The sequence below is a fragment of the Pleurodeles waltl genome, chromosome 1_2 (assembly GCF_031143425.1).
Source record: "Pleurodeles waltl isolate 20211129_DDA chromosome 1_2, aPleWal1.hap1.20221129, whole genome shotgun sequence".
NCBI lineage: Eukaryota > Metazoa > Chordata > Amphibia > Caudata > Salamandridae > Pleurodeles > Pleurodeles waltl.
Window position 1 is genome coordinate 1330336520 of NC_090437.1, and position 26484 is coordinate 1330363003.

General features: G+C 45.5%; 1 protein-coding gene across 1 annotated transcript; it reads right to left on the reverse strand.

Annotated features, from left to right (window-relative positions):
- Nucleotides 1–7176: 7176 nt before the first annotated feature.
- LOC138251550 (beta-1,3-galactosyltransferase 5-like) lies at nucleotides 7177–25718 on the reverse strand. The gene is made up of 2 exons (XM_069205658.1): nucleotides 25645–25718; nucleotides 7177–16030 (listed from the first exon to the last, which is right to left on the reverse strand). The coding sequence occupies exon 2, from the start codon at nucleotides 15588–15590 to the stop codon at nucleotides 14586–14588; it is 1005 nt and encodes a 334-aa protein (XP_069061759.1). The 5' UTR covers nucleotides 15591–16030; nucleotides 25645–25718; the 3' UTR covers nucleotides 7177–14585.
- Nucleotides 25719–26484: the final 766 nt, after the last annotated feature.

A 26484-nucleotide genomic window follows, 5' to 3' on the forward strand; every position in this document is an offset into this window, starting at 1 on the left:
CCTGTTGCAGTTGTTACGCTCATCCACATGTGTAACACATTTTATTGGGGGGAAGTGAGGGAAAACTGGGTGGTAGCACTTTTGTCAACCCCTTTGGGGTCTTTCCTGTTGCTGACTCACTCAACTCGGATTTAGTTTTTTTTATGAGAAGTCTGAGAACACAGAATAATAACACATTAGTTATTATCTATTCAATTTCACTGCACGTTTGTTTTTCAAATATAAGCCAGGGTGCAATAAAGAATACACTTTGCAAAACATCAACAGAATAACAAATTATTGGCCACCCTAAATCCAGAGTTGTTCGAATAACCACTATGCCTAAACTCAGATTATTGAACACATTTCAAAACTGCATAGGTTACTGTCATACTCCTTTTTCATTCATATGATTTTACCCTATGAATAGGTACCTTGATGGCACACAATAAGCTATAATTATAAGCTGAAACTCAGTTGCAACAGTTCTGGGTGTTTCGCGTCTTTGGACAACTACTGACCAATATATATCCCTGCAACCCAAGGGTGTAAGACAGGCCTCTGAAGCGCAAGGAAGACCCCAAAACTTTCAGGGGGCCTCAATTCAGCCCAAGTCTAATGAACATCTGTGTTTGACTCACTGACCTATCCTGACATTCTGCAGGGCGGGGATTGCTTTGCTTTACGCCACTGCTGCAAGTGGAAGAGGCATATGTACATAATCAATCAATCAATCAATCAATTTGTAAAGCGCACTACATACCTGTGAGCGTTTCAAGGCGCTGGGGGGTGGGGGGGGTTTGCTGCTACTGCTCGAAGAGCCATGTCTTGAGTAGTTTTCTGAAGGAAAGAAGGTCCTGGGTCTGTCGTAGATCCTGCGGGAGGGTGTTCCAGGTCTTGGCAACGAGGTACGAGAAAGATCTGCCTCCGGAAGATTTGCGTCGGATGCGGGGGACGGAGGCGAGGGCGAGGATAGCGGAGCGGAGATGCCGGGTAGGGGTGTAGAAGCTGAGTCTGTTGTTCAGGTATGATGGTCCGGTGTTGTGGAGTGCCTTGTGTGCGTGGGTGAGTAGCTTGAAGGAGATCCTCTTGTTGACAGTGAGCCAGTGAAGGTCTCTTAGGTGGCGGGGGATGTTGAGGATGAGTCGGGCAGAGGCGTTTTGGATGCGTTGGAGAAGTTTGGATGAGATACTGGTGTAGAGGGTGTTGCCGTAGTCGAGTCTGCTGCTGACGAGGGCCTGGTTTACTGTTTTTCTTGTTTCTGTTGGGATCCATTTGTAAACTCTGCGAAGCATGCAGAGGGTGTTGTAGCAGGAGGAGGAGATGGCGCTGACCTGCTTTGACATGGAGAGTGAGGAGTCGAGGGTGAAGCCGAGGTTTCGTGCGCTGTCGGTGGGGGACCCAGGGTGGACGGCCACCATGAGTTGCCCCAGGCGGAGGGGGTGTGCCCAAGGATGTGGACCTCTGTTTTGTCAGAGTTCAGTTTTAGCCAGTTGTCTCTCATCCAGTCGGCAATGGCTTTTAGTCCCTTGTGGAGGTTGGTTTTGGCGATGAGCGGGTCCTTGGTGAGGGAGAGGGTGAGTTGGGTGTCGTCGGCGTAGGAGATGATGTTGAGGTTGTGCTTATGGGCCACTTGTGCGAGGGAGGCCATGTAGATGTTGAACAGCATCGTGGTGAGGGATGAGCCCTGGGGCACCCCGCAGATGATGTTGAAGGCTTTCGATTGGTACGGGGAGAGGCAGACTCTTTGGGTTCTGCCAACAAGGAAGGATGCAGTCTATTCGAGGGCCTGGTCCTGGATTCCTGCTGCGTGGAGGCGGGATTTTAGGGTGTGGTGAAATACGGTGTCAAAGGCGGCCGATAGGTCTAGGAGGATGAGGGCTGATGTTTCTCCATTATCGAGGTGGCTTCTGATGTCGTCTGTGGCGGCGAGGAGGGCGGTTTCGGTGCTGTGGTTGCGTCTGAAGCCAGACTGGGAGGGGTCGAGGATGTTGTTGTCTTCGAGGTACCGAGTGAGCTGAGTGTTGACGATTTTCTCAATGACCTTCGCCGGGAAAGGGAGCAGAGAGATGGGCGGGAAGTTTTTCAGGTCCTTGGGGTCCGCCTTTGGTTTCTTGAGAAGGGCGTTGATTTCGACGTGTTTCCAGCTTTCCGGGAATCTTGCAGTTTCTAAGGAGATGTTGATGGCTTTCCGTAGGTGTGGTGCGATGGCCGTGCCTGCTTTGTTGAAGATGTGGTGTGGGCAGGGGTCTGATGGTGATCAGGAGTGGATGGAGTTCACGGTCTTGCGGGTTTCGTCGTCGCTGATGTTGGTCCAGGACGTCAGTCGGCTGGAGCAGGTGGAGTTCGTGGTGGGTGGGGTAGGCGCGTCCGGAGTTTCAAGGGAGCTGTCGTAGATGTCCGTGATTTTTTGGTGGAAGGTGGTTGCTAGGGAGTTGCATAGTTCTTGGGAGGGGGTGATGTCGTTGACGGTGGCGTTTGGGTTGGAGAGTTCTTTTACGATGCGGAAAAGTTCTTTGCAGTCATGGGCGTTGTTTACTAGACGGGTTTTGAAGGAGGATCTTTTTGCTAGCCTGATGAGTTGGTGGTGTTTGCATGTGGCATCCTTGAGTGCCGTGTGGTTGTCTGGAGTGCGTTCGAGTAGCCATATTTGCTTGAGTTTTCGGCAGTGGCGTTTGGAGGCTTGGAGGTCGTCAGTGAACCAGGTGGCTTTTTTGTTGATGTGGTTGTTGGAGGGTTTTCTGAGTGGAGCAAGGCGGTCAGCGCAGTCGGTAATCCATAGCTTGAAGTTGTGTGCCGGGATGTCAGTGTCGGTGGGGGTGACAGGCGGTTTCTGGGCTAGGGCATTTGTTAGTTGAAGTTCGGTGACTTTGCCCCATCGGCGGCGTGGTGGTTGTTCGGTGAGGTGGTGTTCTGTCGGTTTCTTGAAGGTGAAGTGGATGCAGTGGTGGTCGGTCCAGTAGAGTTCGGTGGTATGGTTGAATGTGACGTGGTTGCTTGTGGAGAAGATGGGGTCAAGGGTGTGACCAGCTGTGTGGGTGGGTGTGTTGACGAGCTGTGTGAAGCCGAGGTTGGCGAGGTTTTCGGTCAGGGTGGTGGAGTTGGTGTCATTGTTGTTTTCGAGGTGAAAGTTCAGGTCCCTGAGGAGGATGTAGTCCGTGGAGGTGAGTGCGTGGGTGCTGGTCAGGTCGGCGATGGCATTGCTGAAAGGTGCCCTGGGTCCTGGGGGTCTATAGATGAGTGTTCCTCTGAACGTGGTGTTGGGGTCGGTGCAGACTTGGAAGTGAAGGAGTTCGGTGGCGCTGAAGGAGTCGTCCAGGGTGGTTTTGACTTCGAGGGTGGTTTTGACTTCGAGGGTGGCTTTGTGGACGATGGCTATGCCTCCTCCGGTTCTGTTGGTGCGGTCTCGGCGAGCGACTTTGTATCCGTTCGGGATGGCTATGGTGATGTCGGGTGCTGTGGAGTCGTTCCACCAAGTTTCGGAAACGAGGCAAGGAAAAAAGGCAATCTAAAACAGGGGGGAGGTGGGAGGGGCCGCAGGGGACGCAGCAGCGGGAAATTTGGCAAGGAAATGAGGAAAGGAAAAAAGGCAATCTAAAACGGGGGGAGGCGGGAGGGGCCGCAGGGGATGCAGCAGCGGGAAACGAGGCAAGGAAGCAAGGCAAGGAAAAAAGGCAATCTAAAAATGGGTGGGAGGCGGGAGTGGCTGCAGGGGATGCAGCGGCGGGGAAAGGGAGAAAAAAAGGAGTGGAGGTGGCGCGGATGGCGGAGCGGGGAGCGACCTGCCAGCAGAAGCAGGGTCAAAGGTTGCTCCCTGTTACCGCGCCGCGGCTGCCATAAGAGGAGGGGAGGGTGGGAGTGGCAGCTGGGAGGCGGGAGGGCTAGTCGAATGGGAAGGCAGGGGACGTAGCGGCGGGATTAAGGCAAGGAAAAAAGGCAATCTAAAACGGGGTGAGGCAGGAGAGGCCGCAGCAGCGGGAAACGAGGAAAGGAAAAAAGGCAATCTAAAACAGGGGAGACGGGAGGGGCCGCAGGGGACGCAGCGCCGGGAAACGAGGCAAGAAAAAAAGGCAAGGAAAAAAGGCAATCTAAAATGGGGGGGGGTAGGAGGCGCCGCAGGGGACGCAGCGGCAGGAAACGAGGCAAGGAAACGAGGCAAGGAAAAAAGGCAATCTAAAACGGGGGAGGCAGGAGGGGACGCAGGGGACGCAGCGGCGGGAAACGAGGCAAGGAAAAAGGGCAATCTAAAACGGGGGGAGGTGGGGCCGCAGGGGACGCAGCGGTGGGAAATGAGGCAAGGATCGAGGCAGGAAAAAAGGCAAGGAAAAAAGGCAAGGAAAAAAGGCAATCTAAAACGGGGGAGGCGGGAGGGGCCGCAGGGGACGCAGCAGCGAGGAAAGGGAGAAAAAAGGAGTGGAGGTGGCGCAGATGGCGGAGCGGGGAGTGACCTGTATGCAGAAGCAGGGTCAAAGGTTGCTCAATGGTATCGACTGCTGTAGATGGGCAAAAATAATACATATGAAAACAAAGTCACCTATTTCTATTTTGTACTACTTCGTTGACTTCAACGATTAGCTTTTTGGGGAAACCATGAGCGATCTACACCAGTTGGCAGAGGTATACACTCTTACCCACAATCCTAGTCAGGGTAAATCAAAACACAACCCAAATTATCCTGTGCTCACCCTCTTGAAGCTTGGCACAGAGCAGGCAGGCTTAAGTTAGAAGGCGATGTGTAACGTATTTGTGCAATAACCCATACAGTAACACAGAGAAAACACCACAAAAATACACCACATAGGTATAGAAAAATAGATAATATTTATCTGAATGAAATAAGCTTAAAGCGTCAAACATCGGATATGCACCAGTTGAGATATCACTTTGAAAAAAAAAAAAAAGGAGTCTCAATCCTTAAGAATCAGTTGTTGTATCTTCTTTGTAACACACAGTACTTGGGATGCGTAAAAAATAATGACACATGGGGGCCGCAGAGGAGGAGACTTGATGAAAAATAAGGCGCTGCATCGGATATTCCGGCATGCACAGACGATGCATTGTTTCTTTCCAGGCTGCAAGGTGATTCTTTGATTTCCAGGAGCGCAGCCTTAGTTCCTCACTGCGAAGCAGGGATATTTTGACGTCTAGGGACGTTGTGTTGCAAATCCTTCATGCGCTGGTAGAAAGAGCAGGCACTGCATTGATCTGGTAGGTGATGTAGCGGAATTTCAGCCGCGAGGCAGGCGCTTTATCGTTTTCCAGGTGCGAGTTCAGCACCACTTGATTGCGGTCAGCAGTGTAGCAATTTTCTAGGCACGATGCAGGTGCTGTGTCGGTTTTTGCCGCTGTTGCATCGTTTCTCTGACACACAAGGATTTCCTGAAGGGGTGAAGTCTTTGTTGGCCCTGAGACTTCAGAAACAAAGCCTAGCTCAATCTCAGCCCTTGGAGAGCACTTTTGGAGGTAGGCAGAGTTCTTCCAGCAGAGTCAGGAGCACCAGGCAGCTGGGCAACAGCTGGACAGCAGTCCTTCAGCAAAGCACTCCAGATGAGTCCTTTGGGCAGCCAGGTAGTCTCTCTGAAAGAGTCCAGGTGTAGGTCCAGAAGTGTGTGATTTGGTGGGGTCAGAGACCCAGCCTATATACCCCAAAATGCCTTTGAATTGGGGGAAACTTCAAAAAGTGGTTTTGAAGTGCAGAAGTTCCACTTTTATCCCAGTCCTGTCCACTAGGATCCCTGTTGGGGGGGGGGGGGTTATCAGTCCTTTGTGTGAGTGCAGGAAACTGGCCTTTGAAGTGTAAGAGAGAGCCCCTCTGTGGTAGAATGCACAAGGGAAGCTGTCAACCGGCACAGACCACACGTGGATTAGAGACAGGACTGTAAGGCACAGATGGCAGTTAGTGCAGAGAAATGGCCACTTTCTAAAAGTGGCATTTCTAAAATATTAATATTAAATCCAACTCCACCAGTAAGCAGGATTTTCTATGACCTTTCTGGCAATACTAAACGTGACAAGGCTACTCCTTCAGGATAAGAATCTACCACTTAAAAGTGTATGAGGGCAGTTCTTATGCTAGTCTATGATAGGAGCAGCCCTCACAGTAGTGGAAAAGAAATTTGTGAAGTGTTCACCACAAGGACATGTGAAACACAAGTACATGTCCTGCCTTTTACCTACATAGCACCCTGCCCTGTGGGTACCTAGACCCTACCTTAGTAGTGACCTATATGTTGAAAAAAGGGTGTTTAATGTTTGGCAAGTCGTTTTAAATGCCAAGTCGAAGTGGTAGTGAAACTGCACACAAAGGCCTTGCAATGGCAGGCCTGAGACATGGTTAAGGGGCTACTTATTTGGATGGCGTAACCAGGGCTACAGGCCTACTAATAGCATTTAGTTTACAGGCCCTGGGCATATGTAGTGCACTTTAGTAGGGAATTACAAGTAAATTAAATATGCCAATTGGGTATGAGCCAATGTTACCATGTTTTAGGGAGAGAGCATATGCACTTTAGCACTGGTTAGCAGGGGTAAACTATCCAGAGTCCTAAAAGCCAGGAAAAAGATTAGGTCAGAAAAAGAGGCGGAGGAAGGCAGAAAGTTGGGGGTGACCCTTCAGAGAGGGCCATTTTCCAACACCCTTTATGTGTACTTTTCAGAAATGTACAGCTATCAAGGTTAACCTGTGGGTTTCACACCTCTTTAACCCACAAACATAAGGTAGCTGGAAACTACAAACATAGGCAAAATTGACAACCACTCGAAAATTGCAACATCTATGATGAGAATAATGTTTTACATCTTTACCTTTTGTTGAAATATAGGAAATTTAAGATCTTACCCCATAAAAAAATGTTGTTGATACCATTTTCTTGCAAAGTGCTTTTTCCATTTTTTTTTTTAAACAAATCTTACATTTTTGCTAATTTCTCACTTTCTCTCTGGAGGAACCCACAAACTGTGCTCTTATTTAGGGTGATAACTTGCAGTCCTGAAAAGCACTTACAAATCTTTGATTGCGGGTGTGTTTTTTTCTATATAGGGCAATGGAAGCAACACAAGGTTACAACAACCAGAATGTATTAAGTTATCAGACTAAAGTAAGGACTGGTAACAGTGTCTGCAATGACCAGGAGACAGACGGTCACATTGTTCGCATTACACCACCCAAGCGTACATTGAAAACAAACTGCAAACACACTAGTTCAAAATCAACTTTAATAATAGAGAATCATGGTATTAAAAAATGTTCAAGTCAAAATTGTATTAGTGAATGTTCTTGGCAGTGAAATTAGCAAATATAATTCAAAAACAATTATCACAAGTGCATCAATTGAGCTACAAGTAAGTAAAACACAATTAAGATGGTATTCTAAAAAACCGAGTATTTCATAATACATTAATAGAAACACAAGAGCACACATATTAATGTATTTATTGAATTTTGTTTTTTTATGTTATTGCCTTTAGGCTATTTTTGTATCAAAGACAATTAGGCAGATTATTGCAAAAAAATGAAAATCTTTCAACCGAGAGTTATTAGAAAGGAGTACCACAGGTGAAACCCATCCCAGAATACAATGATTCAAACATAATACTGCAAATTACAAGGATGGATAACAGTAAGAAACTACTTTAGAGCTGCCACCTTGAAAGTGCTTAGAAAAGAAAACATCTGAACTGATAAATCATGTGTTTATTTTTTAAAAATGTGCAATCACATTTGCAATATATTTGTCTGGTATGTTCAACACCGTGCAAAGCTCCACCACTACAGACCACGGATAGTACGGAACGAGGCATTACCCCAAACAGATCCAGGAGCATGCACAGCAAGTAGGAAAATAAATTAACAAAGACTATAGGAAAATATATCTCACATTCCAACTGGTAATATTTTTGACTATTATTTGAGACTGAATATATCTGGAAGGACTCTGATGCAACATTGATGCTTCATACTGTGAAAAGAAGAGAGACTGTGCAGATGGTGAAAGCATCAGATAAGAACCAACCACAGAAGAGAGTAAACTCATCCAACCATTATGGGACAGATTCATAAAATCATAGTGAATAAAATAGGAAGTCTCTCCATGTCGTTTTGTTTCCATATTTGAGAGAAATTTTCGACATTTTGGGAATTGACAAAAATCTTGGGAGTAACTGAATTCTACAAGTCATATATTCCCAGTACTTCTGGGAATAATTGCTCATAATAATTTTTCTCTTGGTGGAATTTATATAAAATACATTTTTATAAGTAATTCTATAAACTCTACCAAGCCATAAGAAGCCTTTATACACCTTAGGTCGAAAATGTGGCAGAAAAAGTAGATTTTAGCACTCACTGCAGAAATATTTGAGAGACCCGGTATTATCTGAGCATTTTTATCTGCTAAATTTCAGCAAATTTTATCTGTTGAAATTTATCAAGTGAAAAATCTGATGCTACTAAGAAACTTATGATTTAGACACCCATCCAAATGGCGGGTTACCCAGGTGCCAGAATTTTAAAAAGCACTCGCAATTGGTCCACGAGTATTTTAAGGAATTTGAAAAGTAAGCAGTTTAAAAAAAACCTGTGTTTTGTTCATTGCCATTAATGTAGCTGACGCGCTATAAGGAGGCTAACCCGGAAGCTGCAGACAACTCTCAAAGCATTGGCTTGTAGGGTAGGTATACACCCAGTGCTTAATTTGTAGATAAAAACGTGCCGGTGCCCAAAGCGCTCTTAAATACACGGCTGCTGTAATTATTAAATGTGGGGACACGGAATACTGAGGATGCGAAATGCTGAAGCCATCTCGGGCCTCTTCAATCCATTTACAGCCACTCCCTGCCCCCTTAGCTCACTGTAGCAGCTTTCTACTTTCTCCCTTTGTGACTTTTTTCATTTTTCCTTTCTTCAGTATTTCCCATATGTGTCTTTTGCTCGCAATAAATGCTTGAGGTAGAAGAATAAGCGCCGGCCCTCAAAAATAAGTGCTGGTGCTCAGCACCGGAAACAACAAGCACAAATTAAGCACTGTATACACCAGAGAAGAGCCCCAAAAGTGAGAAGAGTCTCGAATGGACAAAATTGAACACGGGCTTCAGAGTTCAGACAGAATTTCCAAGGCGTCCTCCAACAGCCCACTGTAGTGTTTGAATACAAGTAAAAAGAAGTCATAATGACAAAAACGTTTAAAAACAGTTTCAGGTAGAAACAACTTTCATAAATCAGGTCATTGGTGATTGCAGATCAGTGTGAAGGGACCTGCAGAGGGTTTAGAAAATAGGAATGTGGAAAAGGGTAAGCCCACTAAAACCTACAGAGATTAGCAAACAAAACCAGTCAATATTTGCTCAAGCCCTGAACCCTGAACAAAGTTTGCTTGGACAGTAAACAGATCAGAGGTAGACAAACATGGGTTGTGATTCAGTAGGAAGACTCAGTAGAACAGCTACAAACTGTAAATTAATGTGATGCATTGCACGATACATATGTGTGAAAGAACACATGCGTTCTACATATGTGTGTATGTTCTTGCTCATTATGGTTGAAATGTGAGGCACAAAACAAGGACTGAAAATTTTAGAAAATTTAAACTTTTTTAAAAATGTTGTCTTTCTGGGTAATTGTAGGTGTCCTGAAATAGGGAACCAGCAGACACAAACTAACTTGCAAAACTCTTTGTTCATCAAAAGGTTGTATTGTTCGCAGTCTGAAATACAACATGAATCACTGTGCTCAACTTAACCTCACTTTTAGAGAATCAAAATTCTCATTTCACCAAAAGCACAAAGATTTAGTGGTCTGAAACTTGCCAAACACATCCAATAGGCAACCAGAAGAAGCCAACATACTCAAAAGAAAGTTGTGCAGTTGTGTCCTATTGTATAGATTCTACCCCATAGTATGTGACGAGTGTTGGCACTCCTTCAAGGCATGGGATTTTTCTTTTGGGCAACAACATTTAGGGCCTTATTACGACCTCGACAGAGGGGTTTCCTCCATAACAATGAGACGGATATCCCGTCTGCCTATTATATTCTATGGGGATCATAATACGGTGGACGGCATATCCGTCACATTTGTGATGGAGGAAACCCCACCGTCAAGGTCATAAAAAGGCCCTTAGTCATCTATCAGACACGACTGAAAACAAGCGGGTGAACTATCTTTGTTTTACTAGTGTTAGAAATCAGTCAATATTTCTGTAAGAAATTCTCTGAACAAGAAGTTAAGTGTAGCGAACATATTAAGGAAAAAGAACTACTGTACATGGTTTACATCTTTCAGTATAGTACTCATGTTCTAAAAAGCACCGAACTCATCAGTGTAAGCTATGTAGGTGGTCATATTGTGCTCCGGTCCCCCCAGCAGAGCCCAGCTCCTCACAGGTGAGCTACCGCCACTTATAGAAGCACGCTTGATCGCTGACCCTGTTTAACAGGCTTCTAATGTTGGTCACAAATATTCACTCCAGCTACTCCGCGGGGGGTACAAATGTACCGGGGAGGAGGTCCCTGGATACTGTCGAAGTCTGCCATGCTCTGGAAAAGCATCTCTTTAAGACAGAACAGAGCTTGAAGTATATCAAATGTAAAGATCAAAACTTACACTTAGTCCCTGCCACTGACACTAACCCGCATTCCATCCTTATCCCACTTTCCCCAAAACCTTTTTTGCTTTAAGACTGTTCACTTTTAAAATATTGTTTTTTTACTAGCAGTTTAATTCACACTGTCACCCAGAGGAGGATTAGTTTTGCAGAAGGGTAGCGTGCCATTAATTCAGGACCCTGATTAAGCTCTGAGAAGAAATGTGTTTGTGCTATAACTGTGTTGTAGGTGGAGCACTGCAATCATGCAATTGTGCAGCAATTATTGCATAGTTATAGATTTGTCGCATTCACCATATAAACCACCATATGATGTATAATTTGCTGATGTTACCAAAACATTTTGTTTCTAGCTTAGACAGTTCAAAAATTACTACAAGTGCAGCAACACGTGTTGCCGCGCAGTGGAGGCCCTTTAGAAAGGTGGCTTTGTCATCTTTCTGTTGTTTATTGCTATGTTTGGGTGTTAAACTGGTACTAAGGATGTGCAAATAATGTTTTTTCCAGTGTTGCCAAGTTTAAAAATGATGAAATAATAAAATAATATTACAAAATGGACTGTTATGCTGCATAATTTGGCCTTTCTTGCCACATAATTTACTCAACCCCTGTGCATAATTTGGCTCCCTCCTGCCGCATAATTCCAGTGGCCCTGGTTGTAGGTCATTTCTGAAGTTTCCACTTATGGTAGGCCAAGAGAGGGGAACTACTGAGACCTCTTTCTTCTTCCACCCAAAATGAGGTGCTCAGGTCCAGCATCTGGCATTACAACTGGTGTCCTGAAACAGATGTGGAAAGGAGCAGATTCTAAATGAAAACCACCAGTTTTATCTCAAGAACATAATGTTTACTCATCAGCAAAAAATGTGATGTTCCACCGTCACCAGCAGCGGTAGGTCGCAAGAGTATGTTAGAGTTATCTCGTCTCTGCAATCACCAAGGTCAAAAAAGGAGGCTCTTGGGTGTTTTACCTTCTGGCCAAAGGCTAGTGTCATAGAACAGCGAGTCAAGGATTTATCGAACTGCGAGTTAAGGAGTTACCATTGGCCTCTGTAAAAAGGCAATTAACCAAGTACCAATGAGTGGGGTAATAGTGAGGTGTGAAAATTGGCAAAATGTAACAAATACAGAACATTTTTATGACAATCAACTTTTGTGAAAGAAATCAATAAATAACTAAAGATAATTAAATTGAGGCCCAAATGTGGGGGATTAATTGAACTACCCAAATGAGCAGATGGGTGGTAAAGAATCGTGGGAGCAAACAGTAGCAGAAGGGAACTTGGAGAGCCCTGTATATTGCAATTGTAATTATATAGCACTTACTACCCCTGGCGAGACGTCAAATCGCTTTTCGGCGAGTAGCACGCCACGCCAGAACCCAAAAGCATTAGTGGAGTAGTATAGGGAAATATGAGTACAGTATTGGTATGGATTGATTTGGGCAGAGGATATGTGAGTTTGGTAGTGGTTTGAATAGAATAATGGAGGGAAAGAGGAGGGAAGAATCCAGAAGTGTTAATTGGGAGTTTATAGTTATAGGGTTATTATGTATGGATTTATATAAGATGAAACCATGGCTGTCAAGTGGAGAAGAGGCCAGAGAGAGCCTTAATCCTCCAGCTTGGCCTTTTTCAAGGCCCCATGGTACAACATGTATTATCTCATACACTGAGACGCTCCGCTTAGACATATGAAAGCCTTACAGCTCATATAAAAATACCTGGTTCAATCTGTGAAACGCATACATGATGTATGAGTATAGATACTAAAACGCACTGTTACCCGGTATTTATATGCATCTGTCAGTGTAGCTAAAACTTGCCAGAATGAATCCAGGCAGACCTGTAGATTTCATCTGAAAGGTGTGTGGTCATAGTATGGCCTATATGGGAATATTCAAATGACGTACATGAAGTCCTGACATGTGGTGTGATCTTGACACATCAAACTTAACGCTCCTGGTATGTATGCTAATGAATAAAGTGTGTGTAAGAAACAAGAGAATGTGCTTCTTGAAGGGGCTTGAAACCTGAAATTGAGGAGTTCTAACCTGAAAAATACATAATCCTTTCCGCTCACAGTGGTTCACTGATTACATGGCTAATGGGTGTTATCTTGCAGGTTGGTTGAATATTACTAAAGAACCTAAACTAGAGACATTTTTAATTTTCCACAGAAGAATATTTTTCCCAGCAGGACAATTTCTATTACACATATCGTTCAAACCCTACAAGTGTTGGCAGTGGCGGCTGCCACAAATGTCAAGGGGGTGGGGGATGACGTGGGAAACAATTTTTAAAAATGTAAAACTTACCTTTCCCCCCATTCCCGCCGACTCATGCCACCTCACTCTTCTGCTCCTGATCGCTGGTGTCTCTGCATTTGCGGGGACACCAGCACAGGCTCCCCAGCAATCCTCGTGCTGCTTTCATGCTCAACCTAGCATGAAAGAAGTGCCAGGATTGCTCTGAGCGGCTTGGACTACCGCTCAGACACAGCCCTGAGGTCTGTGCAGTTTCTCCAGCCCAGCTGTTCAACACAGCCGGGCTGGAGAAACCTAAGTGCGCATGTGTGTTTGGCCGGCCTGAGTCAGCCGGCTAAACACACATGCACACTTAGGTGCACTCTCTCCCCACCTGCCCCGCCACTCCCTGCACTGCTGGCTGAGCTAGCAGATGAACAAGAAAACGACAGTCAACTATTGTTTTATTTTTCATCTCTTGGCCAGGGGGGCGACTCTCCTTCACCACTGAGGAGGAGCCACCCCTGTGTGTTCAAGAGAACACGACACACAGGCCCAGAAGGTTCAGTCAAATTAGGAAGTGCATTTCCAAATGTTTGTGAACATTCAAAAGTTACTACAAATGTGCACTAAACATCCATGTCCTCCTAGGCCTCTATTGCTCCTGATCATTATATAACATACATTGTGTGTGTTATGCACACATTCACATTCAGAATTTGCTGCTGTGTTTAAACTGCAGTACTCTGGCAGCAATCAATTCAATAATTTCTGAAATGTGGCTTTTTCGCCAATATCACTCTCCATAATATGATAAGTTGCTTGGGGGTTCCTAATCCCCAGCAGAAATGCTCAAACTCTTTGTAGAAGACCATAGGATTGGAGCACACTAGTGCAAAGTGTGCGTTAGTCTTACAGGAGACTTACTCTCACTACTGTACCAGCAGCACATAACCGGTTGATCTAACACATGAAAAAACATAAAATACTGCATGAAAAATACAAGTACCCGAGGGTTACTTCTAAACTATATGAAATGAATTAGGTGGTCTCAGCCAGTCAGCCACTGGGAGTGCAGTCTTTAGTATTTGGCATTGACATAGCTCACTCCCACAGCACAACCACCTGAAGCACATTAATCAAGTAATATGCCCTCCTTAGATGAAACTAAGGAGGGCAGAAATACTATTGCTAGCATAGGGCACCTTTCTATTTCATGGAGAAATTCCTGAAAGTAGAGGGGACAATGTGTGTGTGTGTGTGTGTGCACTGGAGGATAAAGCTTTGGGAGAGACGCAAAATGCCCAGCCTGAGACTGATGTTAGATCACAAGGTCCCTAACCCGTTCTCCAAAGAAATATTAGATGATTTGAAATATCTGATATAAATCCCATGAGGACAGTAGTTGACACCAAAAGTCAAGAGGTTTGGCAGCGGTGGCTGGATCTTTTGGTGTGAATTGTGCAAGTCTGGTGAAGACTCATGCAGATCTGGATCCAGGTCCTTGGTGTGCAGCTACTGTGCTCTACAGTGTATAAAAATGTACAGTTGGACCCAAGGTGCATCCCCTGCAACAACACACGTTCTTCCTTGCATAGCTCTGAGAATAAAAAAAAAGTCTGGACTCTTCCAGTTTGATAATAGACATTGGAGCAGAGAGAACCCTCTATTCAAAAGTAACAACCTTGTGTGCCTACGACTCGTGCCCACTAAAACTGTCCTTCACCATGTTCCCAGTGACCTTGCCCAGGAGAATGAGGTCACTTCCACCTGAGGATCCTAGTACTGTTTTGGCAGGCTGCTCGGGCCTTCAGCATGTTCCCCATAGCCAGTTCCTGCTCTTCGGGGCTCACGTGGTGGATCACCATTAGATAGCGGTAGTTGCACACTCTCCAGTTCACATTGTGTTTGGCAAACCGTGCACTGGACTTCACCTGGATTCCCGCCATCTTGGCCAAGACTCCTATGTATACATCCTCCACAGGGATTGGGCGGACATACTCTGCCGCTCGCAGGATAAGGTCTGCTGCATCCAAAGACAGAATATAGCCAATGCCACTGACATAGGGTGGGAAGGTGTCCGGCTCATAGTCACTAGGAGAAACATACCATTTACTGGAAGGCTCCCTGATCACCATCCGCTTATCTTTTGGAAACAACGATCCAACATACAGTCCTGTCTTTATGATGTTATGCTCAGTCAAAAAAGCTGGTAAGCCATCAGTGTTAACAAAACAGTCATCGTCAGTTTTTAATATATACTCTGGTTGGCACCGATCTCTTGCCCATTTGAGCCCATGCATGACCTTTCTAGTTAAGTTACGATAAGTGTCCAGGTAATTTCCAACGAGAATGTCCCCAAACTTCTGCTGCTCGTTCCAAATCATCTTGGTCACTTCACGGTCATACGTCTGGCCGATTAAAAACACAGTTTGCCAGGGGTAGGATGTTTGTTCATTGGCCGCCCATGTTGTTCTTATCATCTGCCTGGCTTCTGAGTGCCACGGGGCAGATGTTATAAGAATTAAAAGAACCTGGCCCAGATCACAGGGGGGCTCAGGGAACGAGGAAGTAAACAAAGATTTAAAGTCAATGCCAGTGCTATCAGGCTGTGATGCTGTAGAGCTCAGGATCTTTGATGATTGCAAATTATTATCCTCCTCAACTGTTCTGCTTGCAGGCAAACCACACCAAAAGAGGACAACGGAGAGAAGGACGCTGACACAAATCAGCACTTTTAAGGTCCGCTGCTGTCTGACGGCCATGAACGAAGATAATTGATACCATGGCCCAGGCAAAGTTGAGTAGATGGCAGCCAAAGAATGGAAGGCGAAACGACAACAGGAAATCGTCACTGGTTGCACTTCATATAGGTTCCCAACTTATGCAAGACGTTGACACTGCAAAATGAACATCCATCACTGTGCTGCATATTCAGAGAGGATCATGTGAAGACTCTCTGAGGATGGCTCATGTGTGGGCAGGGCACTGTATAAGCAATGTGCCTGCTGCAGCTGATCATTGAGCATCATGGCTATGCTGCCCACTGGCAAAGTACTTCATTCTATTTAGCATCACAGTTCTTCTCACCATTAGCACACAGCAGCCGGATGTTGTTCCTACTGCGTGATAATTGTTCTTGATCCTCTTCACAAGTACAGGTGGACTCTTGTGCTATTTCAATACTTTTGCAAGGGTGATTATACTGCAAAGAAAGAAAACAAATCAATATATCAGTAAAGAAACAGGACAAGCAGCTTCTTTTTCACCTCTAACATAAAAAGTGTGAGTTAGGGGCCTTTGCTGCAGTGTAATAACCCTCTCTCAGTATGGAAGAAAATGGAGCTCATCACAACATGAAGTGTACCTGTCGCTCTCACACCAGTGGCATGTTCTGGCTTCAGTTGTTCTAGGGCAAAGGAGGCTGTGGAGTTGGGACCCCAAGAGCCACTAAGGTGAGTAACTTGCATTCACACCCATATTCACTTCCCCTTGTACCACATTACTGGCAAAACCAATGTGCCCAGCCTTGGGAAACAGGAGGAATTGTTACATTTTGTTATTTATTATAGAAACTATATGCCAGAAAAAGAAAACATGCGTCACTTAAAGGTGGCGGCCATTTTCTTGCAATAACAAAGAAAAAGAAAAAAAAAAAAAAAAAAAATTGCATTTCAACTTTAATAGAACAAAAATACACATGCTACTTAACAGGCAGGCAGACTTCGAAGGGGTGCAGAGACGATCTTCTATTTTAATGCACATGACAGGAATATATTATTCTTATTTGTGCAAAGAATAGGTACTATTGGCTTTAAACTACAGTCTACTAAAGACATAGTTTAAACACAAAATGATGGTTTTAAAATAACAAGAAGCTACAGAATGGAAAGAAAAAGAAAATGGAAAAGAAAAATATTAGTCCACCATTTCTGGCCCTAAACTGCACTTCTTTTAGCAGGATGAGCACATTTTATAAGGAAATATGATATCACTCACAACGCAAGAGACCTCGACTACCACATGTAGAATACTTGGGTGGGAGCAAAATATGAATGACAGCTGAACAGAGCAATGGATGATGAAGGGTTGCCATGAAGCTTCCCTCTATGTATGTATACAAGTATGCATTTTTCATTTGTGATGTTTAGGGTACTCGAGATGTCTCTAGGCCAGACCTAAAAAGTGTCATGCACTCTAATTTAACCCAATACCTGAGGGTGACAGAGAGCGAGTGAGGGGAGGGACTATTACAGAAGCAGAAAAAACTGTTGAGTTAAATGTTTAGCCAAGCTTAGAACAAACTGTGAACCTGCTCTGAACGACCACACGATGACGAACGTTCACAAAATTCATGTGGTCATGAATGGGTGGTTGGTTTACATCTCATGCGCTGCTTAAAAGGTGCTCATGCTACGTTGGCACAGCCTGCATTTACAAGAATACCCGCTGGAGAACTAAGGGAGCTGGGGAGAGGAATCCCTTGTGAGACTAAAAATTTAAAATACAATGCCGCTACCCACGAAGCAGCCCGATTCACTGCAAGCCTGGGAAGGCCCGTTTTGATATGCTCTGTCCATCCAAGGTACAACCTGACCGCCATCCAATCAAAGTGGTCCTATGACATTCAAAATATGGATCTGGAAGGAAGGCACCTTAATTCAGAAGAAGCTCTAATAGGACCTGTGACCAAAAAGAAGTGCCTGTTCACCTTTTCCCCACAAAAAGTACATAGGGATTGTCAGAAGAAACAGATTAATCATATTTTTCATTCTGATATAGTCGCAGAGAGGACCACTGGCTTCTCATCCCTACATGCAAAGAGCTCAAAACACAAGCGCTAAAATAGATAAAACAATATTTAAATTCCAACATGATGATACTTCTGAAAAGTACGGCACAAAATAAGGAGTACTGAAGAACTTGCTTCTTCTGCAATAAATACGGAGGCCCTCATTAGGAGTTTGGCGGGCGGAAAGGGCCGCCTGCCAAACTCCAGCAGGTCAGGAGACCGCCAGTGTGGTCTCCTTCCCACTGGCCCTATTATGAGTTTCCGCTGGGCTAGCGGGAAACGCACAACATTGACCTCAGCTCATAAAACGGCCAGTGGCAATGCAGTTGTGTATTGGGTGCACCAGCACCCGTCGCGCTTTTCACTGACTGCTTTGCAGAGAGTGAAAAGCGTGACTGGGCTGCCCATGGGGGCCCCTGCACTGCCCATGCCAAGTGCATGGGCAGTGCAGGGGCCCCATGGGGCCCCCTGAACCCCTTCTCCACCAGCTTTGCATGCCGGGAATACCGCCATGTACTCACTGCAGAGAATGGTCTTGTAATCCTGCTTGCAGTGCTGCCCTGGCGGATTGGGACCGCCAGCACCAACAGGCCGTCTCATAGCCGAAAAGTGGTGGTGCCGGTGGTCCGACCGTGGTGCTTTCACCACAGTTTTAATGCTGCAGTCAAACTGCCACTTTGGCAGCTGTCAAACCGCGACCATGATGAGGCCAGGAGTGTCTGAATTTATTTTGATGCAGATCACTTGCGGATAATATCAACGATGCTTCACACAGTCCGATTCACCCAACTTGAAAAGAAAATTCAGAATACAGCCCAAAGTTGAAGGAACCTTGCTCTACTCAACTATTAACTAGATGCCTGAAGTATAGATATATTGTATTCTATTAACCACACAGGAACATTTTAATTTATACAATGCTCAACAATTCAGTTTGGAAGGCTATATAAATAATTGTAAGGTTTGAAAATGGTAACATAAAACACACAAAAAATACAAAAATAAAAGAAACAAAGATTAGTAAAAAATTAATTAAAACTTTTAAGAGATGATTATTTGGATAGAAGGTGGGAGGAGTTGGCATTTATGCACAAAGTAATCATTACTAAGGGTCCATGTGGATGGCGTATGGATGCAAAGACCAAGATATTGAAATGGACTTCACTGCCGGCAGGTCATCTTCAACCTTGCCAATGATTGTGAGAAGTGGGCTAACAGACTGATGAATAGAGTTTGTGTTTGACAAAGTTTGCCACTTTCTCCAGTAGGAAGAAGGTGCTTAATGCAGCAGACCAACTTATCTTAACAGCTGATTAATGTTTTGGCATTGAGAACAGGAGAGAATGAGGGATATTATTTTTAGGGATCTAGAAGTCTGTCCTCTGAATGATTTAAATCACATTTTCTAATCAAATATCAGTCCAAATATTAGTCCAAGGTTTCTAAAAGCATAGGGACTGAAAAAATGGAAATTTGTAATCTCTTGTGGACACATTAGGCATAAGCTGGCTGGGCAAGCTAAGCATAACCTGGCTGGACAAGCTATGCATAACCTGGCTGGACAAGCTAAGCATTAGCTAGCTGGACAACCTACGCATTACTTGTTGGGTCAAGCTAAACATAACTTGGCTGGACAAGCTAAGCATAAACTGGCTGGACAACCTAAGCATAACTTGCCTGGACAAGCTAAGCATAAGCTGGCTGGACAGGCTAAGCAGAAGCTGGCTGGACAGGCTAAGCAGAAGCTGGCTGGACAGGCTAAGCAGAAGCTAGCTGGACAAGCTAAGCATAACTTGGCTGGACAAGCTACACATAATTTGATGGACAAGCTAAGCATAAACTGGCTGGACAAGCTAAGCATAACTTGGCTGGACAAGCTAAGCATAAACTGGCTGGACAAGCTAAGCATAAACTGGCTGGACAAGCTAAGCATAAACTGGCTGGACAAGCTAAGCATAAACTGGCTGGACAAGCTAAGCATAAACTGGCTGGACAAGCTAAGCATAAACTGGCTGGACAAGCTAAGCATAAACTGGCTGGACAAGTTAAGCATAAACTGGCTGGACAAGTTAAGCATAAACTGGCTGGACAAGCTAAGCATAAACTGGCTGGACAAGCTAAGCATAAACTGGCTGGACAAGCTAAGCATAAACTGGCTGGACAAGCTAAGCATAAACTGGCTGGACAAGTTAAGCATAAACTGGCTGGACAAGCTAAGCATAAGCTAGCTGTCAGGCAGCTGTGGTTGGGGTAACGGGTAAAAGAAAACCAGAGTTACAGACAAAGGGAAATAAGGGGCATGAACTTGCATTTTTGATGAAATTAACTGCAAAAAGACAAGCTCTGTGGAGTGGGAAGCCTGCCTGAAGACAGTTTGGTAAACTATATGAAAAAGACTAAGTAGGTGGAAGATTCACATTTCAAGGGTGTTGATGAGGTAGGAGAGAGGTTGATGAAGGGGGACCATAAGCTATGTTTATGTGGTAATAGAACATTGGACTTTAACCGGTCATTCGACCACAGGAGACAAGGAGAGACTGAAAAGGGCCAAAAGAAAAGGTAAGTGACTTAAGTATTAGTGTACATGAAGAGCTGGAGGAAGCACACGGAAGGGATCAGCAGGTTTTAGGATTAGTTGAGTTTCGTGAGGCAATGTGGGGATTAAACAAGGTCATTCTACCATGAATGAAGAGGGAGACGAGGAGGCAAAAGAGGAAGGAGAAGGAGTGGCAATGGCTGATCTGCGATGGTCGACCACAGTGTGAAAGAATACAGAGCAGTCACCCGCTAGGAGCTTAGGGACAGAGTCCTAAGAGTCCTAAGGGACAGAAGGGAGTAGAAAGAGCCAGTCAGAAAATGACTAGATTAGGTTTTCGAAGTGCTAGGCTTTTCCATTATGAAGACTCTTAGACATATCTGTAACAGTACCACTTGGGTAGTTCCTCAATTTGGTTTCATCATATGCGGTCTTTCTTCCCACTGAAAAATAAATAGGGTTCAGACCCTTCAGGGGTGCCTGCGAACATGGAGTGGTGAACGCCACTTTCAATGTGGGGGTTCCTTTTAGTTATGGATTGTTAGCCACAAACGGAGAGGACAGGACAGTAGGTCCTGCAGCTTTACCCTCAGTGGAGCAGCACAACAGAGGGTTCAGATCCTCTGGGATCAGCACATTACATGATCTAACAACACTTACTCACAATACTTGAGACCTCTGCAATTCCATGCAGGTCACCACATCTGAAGACAATGACTGACTTTTAATATAGCCATCTACCGGTGTTCGCAGCATTGTCAGCAGCAAGGCATCCAGAGGACAGGCAAAAGGCTGTACTGATTGTACCAAGACTGCTTCAGCTATTGCATTCCTCAGTTCTCCTCTTCTCCACAAATCTTTGCGAACATCACTACAGTGCCACCTGCAGACTAGAACTTTCAATGGAACTATATCCAGTGCTTCAGTAGAGACATCTGGTGCACAAGTAACCAAAGAAACCTCAAGTTTTCGGCCTGCCCTCTTTGAGCCACCAGAAATGCCCAGCAGCTACCTCTTATTAATGGTACTTTAACACCAAGGGGTGATCTGTGTACTGCATTCCAAAGGACTTCCAGGCAGAAGTAAGTGCAACTATTAAATTACCTAATCAATATGATTTCATTAAGAACAATTGTTTTCAACTCGCACATTTTGGTGAAGACCCTGCTTTCCAGGTCTGCCTTAAATACTAATCTGGAGTCCACCTTTCATTTTTATCGCACTGTTACCAGGTTACAGTGTAATATGCCAAAAGCATATCTCGATCCATATTATTCTCTATGAGTTAAGAATGCAGATGGCTTATTAGGAATACTGTGCAATATGTTTTAACTTATTGGCAACATTCTTTAGAAGATTTCAAAACTGAGCTTCCAAATAAAACAAAGCTTTCAAATAGAACCAGCAAGAAAGCCCCCTGGTTCACCGCCGATCTTCAGGCCTCGAAGCGAGAGTGCCAGAAAACCGAGAAGATCTGGCACCAAGAACAAACAGAGAGCAACCACGCCACCCTCAAGACTGCCATCCGCAAGCATCACCAGCTCATCCGGACCACAAAAAGATCATTCAACAAAGAACGAATCGACAACAACACACACAACAGCAAGGAGCTCTTCAGCATCATCAAAGAACTCACCAATCCTAAGTCCTGCTCCGCCGACCCCCCCCGCTCACAAGACCTCTGCGACTTCCTCACCACATTTTTTCACTGCAAGATCACAGACATCCATGGCAGTTTTGCCCCGCCATCACCCGCGACCACCAAACCACCCAACCACACCAGCCTCCTGAGTGCCTGGACCCACACCAACGACGAGGAAACCACCAAGACCATGAGCACCATCCACTCCGAATCACCCGCCGACCCCTGCCCTAACCATGTCTTCAATAAAGCCAGCCAAATCATCGCCCCCCAGCTCTGCACCATCATCAACAGCTCCTTTGAGACCGCCACCTTCCCGGAGAGCTGGAAACACGCCAAAGTCAACACCCTACTCAAAAAATCCGAGGCCGACCCCGAAGACCTCAAGAATTACCGACCCATCTTTCTACTCCCCTTCCCAGCGAAGGTCATCGAGAAGATAGTCAACATCCAACTATCACGATTCCTGGAGGACAACAGCCTGCTCAACATCTCGCAATCCGACTTCCGCAAGAACCACAGCACGAGACCGCTCTCATCGCTGCTACTGACGACATCAGGATCTTGCTAGACAAAGGTGAAACCGTGGCCCTCATCCTCCTTGACCTCTCAGCAGCCTTCGACACCGTCTGTCACCACACACTTCGCACCGCTCCACAACGCCAGAATCCACCACAAAGCCCTGGACTAGATCACATCCTTCCTCTCCGGTATAACTCAGAGAGTCCACCTCCCTTAGTTCCTGTCAAAAGCCACCAAGACCATCTGCGGAGTACCACAAGGATCCCCCCTCAGCCCCACCCTTTTCAACGTCTACATGGCGCCGCTCGCAAACATCGTCAGATCCCACAGTCTGAACATTGTCTCCTACGCGGATGACAGACACACAACTTATCCTCCCACTCACGAAGAGCCCCGCCACCGCCAAGACCAACCTACACAACAGACTTCACGCCATGGCCAACTGGATGGAGACAAGCCACCTCAAACTGAACTTGGATTAGACAGAGATTGTCATCTTTGGCTCTAACAAATCAGCATGGGACGACTCCTGGTGGCCTGCCACTCTAGGAGCCGCTCCAACTCCCACCACCCACGCACGCAACCTCGGCTTCATACTGAACTCATCGCTCACTATGACCGAGCAAGTCAACGCCATCTCATCCTCATGCTTAAACACCCTCTGCATGCTTCGCAAGACCTTCAGATGGATCCCCATTGAAACCAGAAGAATGGTCACCGACGCCCTCGTCAGCAGTAGAATGGAATACGGCAACGCACTCTATGCGGGAATAACTGCCAAGCTACAGAGAAACCTTCAGAGCATTCAGAACGCCTCAGCACGACTCATCCTCAACCTCCCTCGCCACAAACACATCTCAGCCCACCTCAGAGACCTCCACTGGCTCCCCGTCAACAAAACGATCATCTTCAAACTCCTGATCCACGCTCACAAGGCTCTCCACGACGCCGGCCCGGTCTACCTCAACGAGCATCTCAACTTCCACGTCCCGAAACGGCAGCTCCACTCCACCAACCTCACCCTCGCCACCGCCCCCCGCATCCACCGTACCACGACCGGCGGCATATCCTTTTCCCACCTCGTCGCCAAGACTGGAACTCCCTCCCCGTCATCCTACGTCTGACCCAGGACCTTCTGACCTCCAGGAAGCATCTCAAGACCTGGCTATTCGAGCAGTAGCACCCCCCCCGGGCGCCTTGAGACCCTACCGGGTGAGTAGCGTGTTTAACAAATGATTGATTGATTGATTGAAATAAAACAAACTAATCATGGACCCCTCATGTATTTCCAAAGGTTTCATTCATCTGTAAAAGTTCAATGGAAACACAAGCTGATTTTTAGACTAGAAAAAGGCAACAAAAAAAAAAACTACAAAAATACGAGCCAGATAAACATAAACTTCCCCAAATTATACAGTGTTTATATTGCAGAGTACAGATTTGGCAGATATCATCGTTGTTTCTACTAATGTCTCCCCCAATCTGTCTCTTAAATCCGTGCCCACATTCAGGCGTCTATAATCCTGTTTACTGTTCGGCCTTTCCCTTTTTGGATGGTAATAGCAGTATTCAAACACGTACTTGAAATGGAAATATAAAAGTGCAAGAACTCAGTCTCCCAGAGTACCTGTTTACTAATAACTACAAGTACTCTCTCATTACAAAGACTGAAACCCTACTGGGAAGAGCAGGGACTCTCCCTTTGAAACTGAAGAAGTGAAGGTACTTATCACCTGACGGTATGTCTGCATTTGAAGCCCTGCAAATGCTGGAAATAACTAAACATGGCTTGGGAGTACTTTGAATAAAAAAATAAAGTGCAAAATAAAATGCGTCAAATTTTATAAATTCAAATGATGCATGAAATCTCATACCTAAAAGAAAGTTAATGGGAAGTTTTGCAGATGAATAAGGCTGTTGTGGAGGTACTCATCAGTGCATTACTATTGTGTAGGGCTCTTGAGCTCAGAGGGAAACACTTTCCATAGCAAAGGGGCTTACATGCATTGCAGAAGAGACAATACCTAGAGTAGAGGGGATAATGTGTAGGGGCTTCAAAGCCGTAGGATTACCACATTCATGGAAATATTATAAGTACTTTTTGGGGTCTTTGTGCACATTTGGAACGGTACGCCTACATTGAATTGTTTGCATTGCTTGGGACGAATATTGAGAATATAGCACAATTAACTATCAACTAAGTCCAAAAATTAGGAACTGTCCTCTGAAATGTAGGGCAAGCAGTAAAAAGTCAATATCACCAGTTTCTAAAGTGTTTCAAGTGGATCAAATGCCAGTAGAAAGATTTAGGAATCAATGGAACTCTATAGTAAAATTTCCAGTTGCATTGTGCAACAGGCGGGTGAAGTTTGGCGCTCCGGGTGCTTCTTTCACACCAGATTGCCCCTGAATTTTCTTCCATGACACTGAAAGTCTGAAAACATATGCGCTGAAATTTGAACCAATAGAAACTATTCAAGATCAGTGGTCTAGGAATTCCTCAGGTGCAGGTGCTAGCCTCAGGGGTCTCAGGATAGTGGAGGGGTGCAACCACACAGCAGGCAAGAGTTTGGTGCAAGCTGGAGGGCGCAGGTTACTATAACAAGCACAGAGGTGGGAATGCACTGAAGGCAGTTACCTGGCTCTCCTCGAGGCACTATAAGACCCTCAGGCCCAAAACTAGCTGAGCTTTCATATGGCACCTGTCTGCTACCAAAACTGTAACCTCACAGACCAAGAATTAAAGACAAAACATTAACCCTTGATGTAAAACACGAAAAAAGAGATATCTATCCAGAATTGCACAATGTGAAACCAGAAAAACTGGCTCAAACTATTCTATTTCACCGTGCATCTTGTTTCTTCATTACTGCTTCTAACAGAGCACTGACATATGTGAGCTCAGGGTGTGTTCTGTAAATAAACCTCTCAGGTTTGGTTTAGCACACTATAATTTTGCTCCATGTGCGATGAGCACCTAGTTTACTTTTTTGGCACAGGGCAGCTGACTCGCGTCTGCTTTCAATAAATGCTTATTAATTCTGTGATTTTACTGGGCGTGCTAAGTTCAGAATCTTCACACGTTTAACAAATTATCTCTTTTCTAATTATTGAAGACTTTTTTCCATAATTTCGCTGCACAATTAAATTGCGAACACGTCCCTGGCTCGGCTGGTGCCGGGGCTCGCCGAGCCGTGGCCCGCCCACCTCACAGAGCCAGGGTCAGGCAGTGAGCAGGAGGACCCTCGTGCACAAGAACGGTGCGTGCGTGACCGCGCACACGCACGCACCGACGTGGGGCACGCACGCCGAGCCCAGCACACTCACCTGCCTCTCGGCCGCTCCACCTGCGCCCCTCGTTCCCAGCGCGCTATTGAACGCTCCATGCCTACTAGTTGTTTGTGTCAGGGGGGGCGGGCCTAGCCGCATATCGACCAATCAGAAAGGAAGCGGTGGAGGGACGGGTGTTGTGAAATGTCAGTCACCAGCGGCAAAGGGATGCGGGTGCGTTGGCCTTGGCGTTTTTCCTCCTCAACTCGGCGGCCATTGTGGAAAGTGTAAGAACAGGCTACTATAGAAACCACCTACAAAAACTATAGTGAAAGATACAAAAAAACGCTAGTATATTGTACATGCATTTCAACAGCACTGTAAATCCGGTGAGAGAGGGTGGCACATACTAGTTACCAATTTAATTGTTTTTAGAAGCATTAGTATGTCTGAAGAACTGCCTCAAATTATAAAAACATTATAGGCCAAACTAATAGAGAAAGAGACCATCTATGGGCTGTGTCCCTTATTTCGCTGGTGATCATATCACCCAGACAGGAACTAGCCGGCTGGCTTCCGCTGGACGTACCCCGGGCGGCCATCTTGGTTTGCCTCATGCCCGTGTCCACGCCCTCGTGTTGGCCGGACCGAGCCCGGCTCTTGCAAACATGCCAGCGTGCAGCGGATAAACGAGCCCTGGCACTTTGGTATCTGCCCCCACTGCAGTGCCTGTGATCTTTCCGTGCTTTATCCACAGTTAAACACCTGTGATCCGTGCAAATAAATCATTATTAACTCGTGTGTTGTGATGTTAAACACAACTTACCTGAATAAACTATCATTCAGCACAGCTACCGTGCGGGATCTGCTCCACTCCAAGTTTTTTTTATTTAAATC